Source organism: Cheilinus undulatus, linkage group 20, assembly GCF_018320785.1.
Source record: "Cheilinus undulatus linkage group 20, ASM1832078v1, whole genome shotgun sequence".
Lineage (NCBI taxonomy): Eukaryota > Metazoa > Chordata > Actinopteri > Labriformes > Labridae > Cheilinus > Cheilinus undulatus.
The window spans coordinates 6,641,328-6,653,426 of NC_054884.1; the positions used below are offsets into that span (position 1 = coordinate 6,641,328).

General features: G+C 39.0%; 1 protein-coding gene across 1 annotated transcript in view; it reads left to right on the top strand.

The window, feature by feature from the left end:
* ipmkb (inositol polyphosphate multikinase b) overlaps positions 1–12,099 on the top strand; it is a 43,659-nt gene extending 31,560 nt beyond the window's left edge. Inside the window, exon 6 of the mRNA XM_041815375.1 lies at positions 632–12,099. Within this exon, the coding sequence (XP_041671309.1) occupies positions 632–1,437 (806 nt within the window). The 3' untranslated portion in view covers positions 1,438–12,099. The remainder of the gene's footprint in view (positions 1–631) is intronic.

Here is a 12,099-nt window from a genome sequence, read left to right on the forward strand (position 1 = left end):
TCTGATTTTAACCCTTTACTGGGCACTCATTGGATTACTTGAAAGTCAAAATGTAAGCCCTAGGATATTATTGGTGGACATCCCATCACCCTGACATTGAATTTATCTGTTTATTAGTTAGAGTTATGTGTCTTAAACATTGCTTCATAAACACTAACTGATCAGTATCCTGTCACGGGCTCGGCTTAAAGGATTGAAACAAAACCAGTTGACTCAAAGACAAACTGAAAAATAAAAACACTGTACAGATACTAAAGTAAAAAGAAACCATAAAATAAAGACTAAAAGAGGATCAACAGGCTTTATTCAGCTTCAGCCACTGTGTTAAACATTGTACCATATAGTTTCTAAAAATTTTAGATGGTTATTTGTACTCCTTTTACTTAGATTAAAAATTCAGTATTAAATCAAAAATAAAAACTAATTAAGGCACAGATGAATCAAACATAAGGGCTCTTCTTTACTTCATGACAAGGCACCACGTTTACTTAAATTTCAAACTTTCTTCTGTTGGACATTTTTACAACCTGTGAAAAATGTGCCTGTGTTCACCAGCTTCAGAAGTTGTTTTCTTGGAGAGAAACAGCCATGAAGACACAGATTCAACCCTCTCTGCTTTCTTCTCCTGCAGGTCTCGCTAAATTCTTCCATAACGGTGTCAGCCTGAGGAGAGATGCCGTGTCGGCCAGCATCCGCAGAGTTCAGCGAATCCTCCGCTGGTTCGAGTCCCAGCAGCAGCTCACCTTTTATGCCAGCTCCCTGCTCTTCGTCTACGAGGGTCTGCCCTCCTCTCCCTCCTCATGCTGTCTCCCCTCCCCTCTCAACACCCCTCCAATCAGCTTGACTGGAGGGAAAGGCAGCAAGCTGTCATCAGCAGCTGACGGCGGCGTAGTCATTGACGGGACGGCGAGACAGGAAGAGGCGGGGCAAGAAGAGGAAGTAGCTGAGTACAACAACAACAACATCCAGGTGTCTGTGCCCTGGGACTACAGCCTGGTGACAATCTACGCTAACCACACAAAAGGGGGCCACCATCACTGTGCCAAGGGTCATCTCCATGGCAACAGCGGAGCCAGTGACACCATGGAGACGACAATGAGCTCTGGAGATAAAACCTCAGCACTGTGCGAAGAAGACAACTCAGCGTGGAAACGGACAGGTGAGTCTCAGAGGGCTCCGAACGGGAATGGAAACAAATCACAACTGGAAGGGAAGGAGGAGGACGGAGAGGAGGAGGACTGCGGCAGGAGGAGGACGGGGGAGGAGAAAGGAGAAGGAGGTGACACGACGGAGGGCAGCGGAGGAGACGCAGAGGTGGAGGTCAGGATGATCGACTTCGCCCATGTTTTCCCGAGCGAGAGCCCCGATCACGGATACATCTACGGCCTCAAACACCTGCTGACGGTGCTGGAGCAGATCCTCTGTGACTCCGTCTAGAGCCCCTATCTTCTCTTTACCTCCCCATCAAACCCTCCTGTCTTCTCAAGAAACTCTCAGAGGAGAGGGAATAATCAAAGAAGTGAATATTGAACTAGAACCATCATCATCATCATCATCATCATCTCACCTGGTTTGATGGTCTGTCTGTCGTGTGTTGTGTTTGTTTGTGTGAATGTGGAGGCAGTAGGAGCTGACTGCTGTGTTTCCCTGTGATCAGCAGAAACTACATGCACTAATCGATTCATGAAGGCATTTGGACCCTGAACTTAAACGCAACATCTTCAGATGCTCAATCTCTTTGAGTTGTACATCACATTTAGTGACTATAAGACAATATTCTTTAGCTGAAAGATTGAAGGTTTCTGCTCAAGTTTTAAATCATTGGTGATATTTTAAACACCCTTTAATTTGATCAAATTTTGATCTGACAATCTTTGTCACATGGCTGATATCCAACAATACCAATCATAAACTAAAGCATCAACCCTAGTTTCTCTAGCCAACAGCTGCAAAAGAAGTGCGGCACAGTTTGGTAATAATATGCAATTACAATTATACTGTACAATACTGCAATTACAGATAAAAAGTGAAAGTGCAATAGTGCCGCTATTGTAAACTTAAAGGTTTCTCTGCGGGCATTTTTGTCAACCTTTTAAGGTCTGCTAAATCCATTTAGACCTGAGGCTGACCAAAGAAATGCCTTCTAAAACTTCAGTATTTGGAAACAATGTCCAAAAACCAGAGGGTGGTTGGATCGCTCTCTCCAGGCAGGGAGGGCGTCTTTGGCCAAAGTGAAGAATTCCAGGTACCTCAGGGTGTTGCTCACTAGTGAGGGTAGAATAGACCGTGAGACGGACAGGTGAATTGGTGCAGCATCGGCAATTTTGTACGGTGCTGCCGCGGTTTAGGGGAAGCTGAACCAGAAGGCAGAGCTCTCAATTTACCTGTCGATATCTTTTCCAGCCCTTACCTATGGTCATGAGCTCTGCGTAATGACTGAAGAGTAAGATTTCAGGTTCTAGAGGTCGAAACGAGATTCCTCAAGGGGGTGTCTGGGCTCAGCCTAAGAGACAGGGTTAGGAAGGATCTTAAAGTAGTGCCACTGGATGCCTCATGGTCGCCTCTCTGGGGAGGTCTTCCTGGTGCGTCCAACCAGGAAGAGACCCCTGGGTAGACCAAGGACTTGCTGAAGGGGTTAAATATCTTAATTGGATTGGGAATGCCTTTGAATCCCCTGGGAAGAGCTGGAAAATGTTGCTGGAGAGAGAAAATTGAGGCTCAGCCAAACTGCTCTGATGTCTAGTTCAGTGTTAATTTTGGAAGCTATTTTTACTTTTAGTCTTAGTATTAGTCTTTAAATGAAATGCATTTTAGTCAAATGCATTTCATTTAAAGACTAAATTAAAAATAGCTGGCAAAATGAACACTGAACTGCTGAAAGGAAGTTAATACAGAGCATGTGACATGAAAGGAGCCAAAGCGCCCTCTACTAGATAGATAATAGAACACAGACATGATATTTAAGAAAAAACAAGTCTTATTTCCTGCGCTTTATTAGTGAAAATACAAGTGTTAACATCAGCAACTTTCAGCCAATTACTGATTTTTAATAGGCAAAAATCGCCCAATTAATCAATGCCGGCCAATTAAATCAGTCGGTTCTTGTAAGAACCTTTTTTATGAGAAAAATGCTAATCTGAGCCTGTCAGTGGCAAAAAGAAGTCTGTTTAGTGGATATACTTTGTCTTCATCGACACAGCTAAAGAACTTTACATGACCATTTTCTAACTTTTTTATCTATGTATTATATGCAGCCTACTTTGAAACTGGTGGAAGAATTTCCTGTAATACATTCTGCTTGTTTTTCCAGATCTTTGACTAGTTATGCTTTTATCTTGGACAATAAAGCTGGTTATGATGTGGGAATTAGCCAATTTAGGTCAAATTTTAAGGAATTTAATTGTTTTAACAGGTAAGCCAGCATTGTTATCTCAAGATAACAGGAAAAATAAGTCTTGGTTAAAAACCTGTAAATAACTTATAAAATGTAGTGATATCTCAACTTGAACTTCTGCTAAAACTACCTAAAACTCAACTTTAAGCTAGTTGTAGCACAATAAAATGTAATGAATTCATATAGTTTTTCATTACATCAGCCCCTAAAATCTAGCCTGCATTCGTCAATAATAGTTAACTGGATTTGGTGAGAATTTTCAGGCACAAATTAAATAAAAAAACAATCCTTTTTCCATATAAACCAGCAAAACAGCCACTGAATATAGCAGTTAATTATTTTTCTCTTTTCTGCATGTTAATGCAATGCAAACTGTAATATTCTTATGTCTGATGGATTTAAAAGTACCAAAGCTTTAAAAAACATCCCCTATTTCAAAATACAACAGTTGGTTAGACAAGGACAGTTCCTTAAAAGTTGCAGAAGACCTCCTTTACTGACATAAAACTGTGACATCAGATTCCAAAAATCCTTTTTACATAATTTTGGCGTAAAGGTGTGAGTCCCGAGCCCAGCAGAAACCTGAAAGATGTTGTGTTCAAGTCAGGAGGCCATGTTGTTTTTAGTTAAAGCCACTGTCTACAGGTATCTAACTCAGGTAACTTTACTGTAAGAAAACATTACTACTACTATCCTCTCAGCAGCTCGACGGTCATGCTGCATGATCGTTCGGTTCTTTAATGATTGTTTTATTTGGTCTTTCTCTGTGTGTTTTATCTCATCATCAACTTTATCTCATAAATGTTGAGTGTTTAACCGCTTCTCCTTACGTGTTCAATTTACCATGGCTGTTTTTAACTGTTGTTACATGTTTAGCTGCCAAATCACCTCTCCTTTCTGAAGCCTGTGCTCTTTGCTGTGTTTGGTGCAGTAACATGGTGACCCTAAATCCACCCGAACACACCTGGTGTTTAGAAACAGGAAAATATTTCTGAAATCTGACCTTAGATTTCCTTTTTTATTTATGCTCCCTTTTTATCAAAGGTTAAATTGCTCTTGATGGACTTTTGTGCCATTGCTCTGGCAATAACCCTGTATTTTCTTGTGATTTTAATTTATGATATTTGTATTGATTGATTAATATCTGGGCCAAAATAGGAAAATCAGCTACTTCCCTCACAAGTATACGGAAGCCCAAAGAGAATATGCATCCAGTTTAATCTTACACCTGGTGGTACTGAGAATTTAGCTTTTTTTTTTCTTGAAATTTCAACATATATCCCTTGTTATCTTTGGATATTAACCCTGGTTTTCTTGAGAACAATTAATTTTCATCTCTTTTTCTTAACATCTCAAAAAACTCACAAGAAAACCAGCATTTTTTTTCTTTTAAAATACAGTAGTTGTGTCAAATTCACAAGAAATCAACTGAAAACCACATGATGGACTAAGAAATGTGGATGCATGTCCACTTTGGGCTTCTGTAAAAATCTGGAATGATTATTTTACGTATATGTACAGTCATGTGCAGAAGTTTAAGGCATAGAGGGTGCTAAGGATTTATCGTGGGGGCCGATGTGTCACAACCTGGGACTGGAGAGAGGGGGCATGGCGGCCAGAATCAAGCTGTCAACACGTTAGCAGCCAAGATCAAGCTCGAAGGCGTCTCTTTTTTTTTTCCACCCCTGGGGACTGCTGCCAGTTGTCATGCACTTGCACCACCAGGGGCTCGTAGCCCTACTTCCCACCTGGGCGGCACTCTAGGCGATCCCGACCTCCACATCCACCTTTTACTCCACCCTAAAGTTGTGAACTTTATTATTAAATTTCCAACTGCTTTTTTTGCCATGCCCCTGGTAATATGCAAGGACGTCCAGAACATGGCCAAGGTTGTGTCAATCCTCCTCAATTTTTGGCCCAAATATGCCTAAAGGTTCTGTACAGTACCGTATATTTCCTTTTCTTTTTTGTTTTTGACAGAAGTGACATGTGAAACTAGGCCATGTCATGCTAATGTGTTAGCCTGACATAAACTGTCATGGCAGAAGTTTGCTAATGGTTTAAAGATTGTAGTTAAGAAATGTTTAATACATGCTGCTTTAATGGGAGTCGCCTGACCGACTCACCAGAGAGTTCCAGAATGATTACGAGAGAAAGACAGCAACTGAATGGTTTCTTTATTTTTTTGATATTTAATTCTTCTTTTTGACTTGTTGCAGATGGACAGGTGGTGGTTCTTAAAGAAAACTGAAGTTCAATAAAAAGTGGAGACAGCTGCTGCTTCTTCAGCGTAGGGTTGACTAATAAATACAGGGTGACACAGACAGATGCTGTAGATTTCAGGGTTGTAGGGTCGTTTGAATTTCCAAACTTTCCTGTTATAATAATCAATATAATTTAAATGTTTGGTAGTTTTAAAAAGTACCAAAGATTTAAAATGAAATAACTCACAAAGTTCTGGAAACAGGAGGTTAGGAGAGTAATGAAGCCATCCGAAAATTGCAGGCAAATTTAAGCACGCTGTCTAAATTTTAAGTAATTGTTGGCAACAAGTTTGCCTGCTAATTTTGGACATTGGAAAATCTAAATTATCTAAAACTGGAAGCCTTAGATTTCTGTCTTTTTTGCTGTGGTGTCAAAATAGAAATCAATCTGGTGTGTTTTTTCCTACAATCATTCAGACGTTAAAAATTCAGTGGCCTGTTTTTGATGGTTTAAGTTTCATCTTAGCTTATTCTAAACCTTACAAATAGACTAGTTTACTTGAGTAATGCCATTGTTTGGTTGCATCACAGAGATGTGAGGTTCATCTTCAAGCAAATCAAACCAAAATAACATATATGACGTTTTCACCTGAGGTGACCAGCCTGTGAAAAGCGCTTTTCCTCATTCACTGTCTGTTACAGTCCTGCCTCTAGTGTCAAAGGCTGCAGTCACACTGTCAGCCTTAATGTTTTAATTTAGATTTTTTATTTATTTATTTATTTTTTTTATCTGTTCACAGTTCTTTTCAAAATGTGGCCTGAATCCGACTGCTCCATGCATTTCATTTGGTTCACATATAAAAGGGCCCCAATGCAGATTAATGCAGACTGAAAACGATTCGATATCCGATAGCTCAGACTGCATAAGGATGTTAAATTGGTAATGTTGCTACTAGGGCTGAAAAATTTGAGAAATAATGTAATTGTGACCAAATGTGTAATTATTTCTAAGTTCCAGTTATATATTTTTCAACAAAATAGCAATATCTCCTTCTGTCTTATTACAAACATAGTGTTTGTTAGATTAAACTGAGGCTGAACAGTTTTGAAAAAATGTGTAATCATGATTACTTTGACACATTGCGAATTCAATATGAATTGCTGTATTGAAGGGAATGATGATTTTATGTCTTTCTCATTTTAAATCAGACAAATAGATAAAACAAAGAAAGTAGGATTTTTTTTGAGAAGCAGACTGTTCATCTGAGATCCCTTATATCTCAGAATGGAAGTGCCAGAATTTTCCTGTACAATTTATTTCCAGTTTTAGTAAAAAAAAAAAAAAGAAAAGAAAAAGAAGAAAAACTTTATTAATAAACAAAGTCTGGCAGTTACACTCATGAAACAACTACATTAAAACATGACAGACCAAAAAGAATTTCAGAAATATGATAAAGAAAAACAGCAAAGGCTTAATCTGGGATTAAATTATGTGTAGATCCATTTTAGAAGTAATTACATGAATGTTGGTTTGCTTTAGCTTCATTAGCGTAAGCTAAAGCTAATATAGCTACGTAATTAATGTTGCTTTATAAGCCAGTGTAGCTTAGTTATCTTTGGTAACATGACCAAATGTAGCTAAAGATAACATAGCTAGATAGATATGTACCTATGTAGCTTACATAGCTGCTTTGTGACTTTTATGTATAGCTACATAAGCAACTAACTAAAAAAAATGTAGCTAAAGCTCAATTAGCTATGTGGATAATGGTGATACGAGCTGATGTAGCTGCTTTGTTGAACTTAGCTTTAGCTAAGTAGCTACATTAGCTATGCAGCAATGTCATCTACATAGCTAACAGAGCTACCTAAGCTACGCTTGCTGTGTTAGAATGTTTTCATGGTGGACTAGCTTTTCTTCTGTGAGCAGACTGTTTACTTGGCTTTATTAAACATTTCATAATCGGGTTTTGCAGGACAGTGCACCTTTAGGTCTCGTAATCATTATCATAACCCTCAACAGAAGTTTAATTGGATTTTAATTTGGAATTGTTTGCATGTATTTCAGTTCAGAGATATACGGCGTCTCAGATGAACGGCCTACAGCCAGACTTTCTTGGATATTTTAATGCAGTGCAATTGTTAGATTGGTGAAATTATCATGCAAGAAAATATCCATCCACCATTTACAGGATGCAATAAATAACAGAGCACACACTGCAGACACCTAACAGCTGCTGAAACCTTCTGCTCCTCCAAAATATTCCACCTACCGTTCATCATGACTTTATGTTGAAAGTAGCTAAGCTGGAGCAGCAGTTCAAAATGTTATAAAGCATAAATGCCATTAAAAATATGAACTGACCTTCAAACTAGGCTATGTTTGGACTACCACAGAGCTGGTGCAACCCATCAGTCCAAGTCAAATTTAATCCCAGACATTGAAATCTAAAAAGCCCAAATATATTTCCTAATATGACCTGAAAAAGCACAAATGAAGATACATTATTAGATTTTACAGATGACAATCTTAGAGTATAATTTCAGTCCTCGTCTGATCTGCAGTCATCCTGAATATTAGCCCAACCCTACCTGCAGCAGCTGAAATACTTTGTCTCACATATTAGAGATAATCCAGCAGATATTTTAACCCTACCTTAGAGAGTCAACTTTGTTTTTCTGTAAATTATTTTATGAAAATACTCAAATATTTTTATACCACTCTGCTCTCCACACTAACACTGGAGCTCCTTTTAACTGCGCTGCTCCAGATCGCCACTTTGATTTTAACCAATCATATGCACAGGCCTCTTCATGTATGTAGCTTGTAATATATGAATATAAAGAACAATATGAAAATCTGATCTTTTGTAAATTAACTCGATTAGATGTACTATGATTTGTATCTGAACCAAAAGAGACGATGAACTATAAGAGTATAATATTTTTCTCTAACGTTTCTTTGAATAAACTTGATTATTTGTTGGAATTAATCGATTTGAAAGTTTTAAAGGATGTTTACAGGAATAAGAGGACAGATTTTAGTTGTTTTTAATCACTGCCTTACGTTCTGTTCATGTCTCCATGTCGTCTATGTGTCTGAAATATTGATTTATGATAACTCCGGCAGCTTTGTGAATCTCCTCTCTGGGTTTTAGGCCTGTTTTCTCATGGCTAACTCAAAAAGCATATCATGCATTACTGTGTACAGGGCATTGGTGTGATGAAAGATGGACTCATGACGATGCAACTCTTTGTTTTTAACTCCTTTAATCAAACGTTGGCACTGAGACGTTTAAATCCAGAGGAGGTGGGCTCTTTGATCCCAATGTTTTCACTCTCTTTGCATTACTGCCAAAACCATCATTACGTTTTTCCATCATCTCTAAGGCAGCTACTGCTTGTCCTCCTCACTGTTTTTCTGGTTTTGAAGTTTTGATTTGAAAATGACGAAATTACCAAAAGTTTTAAGCATAAAATGATCAAATGTAATCAATATTAGAAATCAAAAGTCTAAAATTTGTCACCATGGTGAGATGGACAGACAAAAGTGGCTGCTGAAAGGGAAGACAAAACAATCATGTCAAATGGTTTAAAACATGCATGATGCACTTATTTGTAAAACAACTTGTATGATTTGAAGCTAAAACTACAGCCAACATTCAGGTGCATCTCAAAAAACTAGAATATCCTGTAAAATTTCATTTAATTCCAATTATTTACTTCAGAAAGTCAAAGTTCCATTTATTCTAGATTCATCTCATGCAAAGTGAAATATTGCTAGACTCAAAATCCTAGAACATTGTTAGAGTAAAAGTCCAATTTACAAAGGTTTCCTGAGCCTTCATTCTCTCACTCTAGTTCAGTTCACACAACAACAATCATGGGAAAGACTGCTGACTTTCATGAAGGTCATTCTTGAAAGGCCAGGCTGTTCTCAGAGGCTGTATCAATGCAGATTCATGGAAAGCTGAATGGAAGGGAAAGAAAAGGAGCACAAGCAACAGGGATGAGCTCAGCCTTCAGAGGACTGTCAAACAAAGCAGAGCTTAGCGGAGCTTCACAAGGAGTGGACTGAGGCTGGAGTCAGGGGATCAGGAGCCACCACTCAGACGGGTCCAGGAAATGGGCCACAAGTGTTGTCTCCTAAGTGTTGAGCCAATCCTGAACCACAGACGTTACAAGCATCTCACCAGAGCTAAGGAGAAAAAGAACAAGACCGTTGCTCAGTGGTCCAAAGTTTAAAGCTCTTCATGTTTTTATCTGCTGAGAAGCTTTATGGAGATACTGGTTTCCTGTTTTAGCTGGACTTCACTGCCCACGGTGAAGCCAAAACCACCAGAAACTGGTTTTCTGACCATGGTGTTACTGGGTTTGATTGGCCAGCCAACTGGTCTGATGCTATGAAGGAGAGACACCAGACTCAACAATCCAGATGAGCTGAAGGATGCTATCAGAGCAACCTGGGCTTCATAGCAGTACCACGGACTGATCGGCCTCATGACACAAGCATAGATGCCGTAATTTGTGCAAAAGGAGCTCCAACCAATTACTGAGTGCATAACTGAGCAGACTTTTCTAGAAGATCTTTAAGCCATAATCATCAACTTTAAAAAAAACAGCGTCTGGAGATTTTTCACTTTGTAGTGATGAATCTAGAATATATGTAAGTTTCATTTCTAGAATTAAATGGCAGGGACAATGAACTTCTTTCATGATATTCTATTTTTTTTTTTAGAAGCACTTGTATTTATCCTGCTTTTCTTGAATTTTCTTATCATTTAGATGTTAAATGTTGAATATATTTTTCAACAGTCTTTTAAGAGTTTCACTGCCCTCCTCCTCTGCCTCAAATTGTCTCAGTCTTACGTTTTACATGCACCTTTACTCAGACTGGAAACCAATACGAAGCCATGATACAGAGGGTCCTGTCCAACAGCATCACATCAGAAAGGAGCACATTGAGCATGTGCAGATGTGTTACCTTTCACCGCTGATGTTTAGGATGCAAAAATGTCAGATTATCAATGACTCTGTGCTGGCTGTATTGCTTTTAATATTTGCTCTGCTCTTTTGTTTACATGCAATTTTTCTCTTTATGACTAGAAAGATCAGAATCCAGAACAGTCCAGTCCAACAGGTTTTACTTTCCCCTTTCTATCTGATTTGTACATTTATTTCTACACATTTGAATCAAAATTTTGTTTGCAAAAAGACCCTTCTCTGAGCCTGCTTATGCTTGCATTGACATCCACTTTGGGCTTTCTGATGCCAATCGGCAGCCCTTTATAGTAGATGTGGATGCACCTCAACATGTACGGAAAACGGTTTGATATCTGATCGCTCAGACTGCACACAGAGATGGTCTAGGATGCCTTCACCCTGGTTGGTTTGGTAGTGTAGTCACCACATGTTCTGTCACAGTAGGCATAGTTAGTCCACCATGAAGCAAGAAGATGAACTTTTTTATGTCCATCCAGCCTTGGTCATCAATTGTCTTTAATTGAGTGGTCATGTCGGTCTAACCAGCACTGCACAAGGCTCATTTACCTAATAGTGTGTCACTGTTCCCTTTCAAAGCATGTTTAGGACAGACAAGGAAGAAGAGGCAACACTGAGCTTTTACCTCATGGCTAATTCACCCTTGTTCATTTGTATTGCCTGCAGCTTCTCCCACAAAATGGGGGAGAAAAGCTGCTAAAAAAGGCACAGCTTGCCTTTAAAGAACCTTTTCCCCTCATTTTCCCATTAACAAGCTCTTAAAGGGAGATGTCACTTGCTTTATATTGATTAAAAGAAACCTTGGGGGATGCTGGTTAGACTGAAGTGACAGCTAAGCTGAGGGAAAGCATCTAGCAGTGCTGAACAGACGCAGCCATGCTATAAGCCTGAGCACCATCTAAGTGGCATGAGTTGTTTTATGCATAAGAAGGTTTAAGAGCTCTAATTCCAGGCTATAACTGGATAAGATTTGTTAAAATTTAAACCCATGTGCTCAAGTGCAGTCAGCTCGGTATCCAGTTACCCAGCATGGATGTTAAGCAAACATAACAGGGTCTCTGATTGGCTCTGAAGACCTCCCATCCTTCTTTAAAGGCACAGCTGAATTTTTATAACCGGTTCGATCGCTGCTGGTCATGAAAACTGTCAAAGGATTTAAAGTGAGCCGGGTTCACCCCACCTCCATCTCTCCGTGTCAGACTTGTGTTGATCTGACTCAGACGTTTAGAGCTGAGCTGAGCCCGGCCCTGGTCTGGTCCCCTCTGCTGAGCCCTGTAACAGAATCTGAAACTTCTCATTGTGGATTTTGAAGCGTGTTTAATTTCCTTTTTGTTTTGTTTTTTTAAATATACTGGATTTAACATGTCTTATAAATGAGCCTGAAACAGAACAGAAAATATCATCAGTGTACATACGGAGAGGAACAACAACAGTTAAAGTCCCTCCACAACTATAAACCTGATACTCATTATTTTTTCAACAATAAAAATATTAATCAAA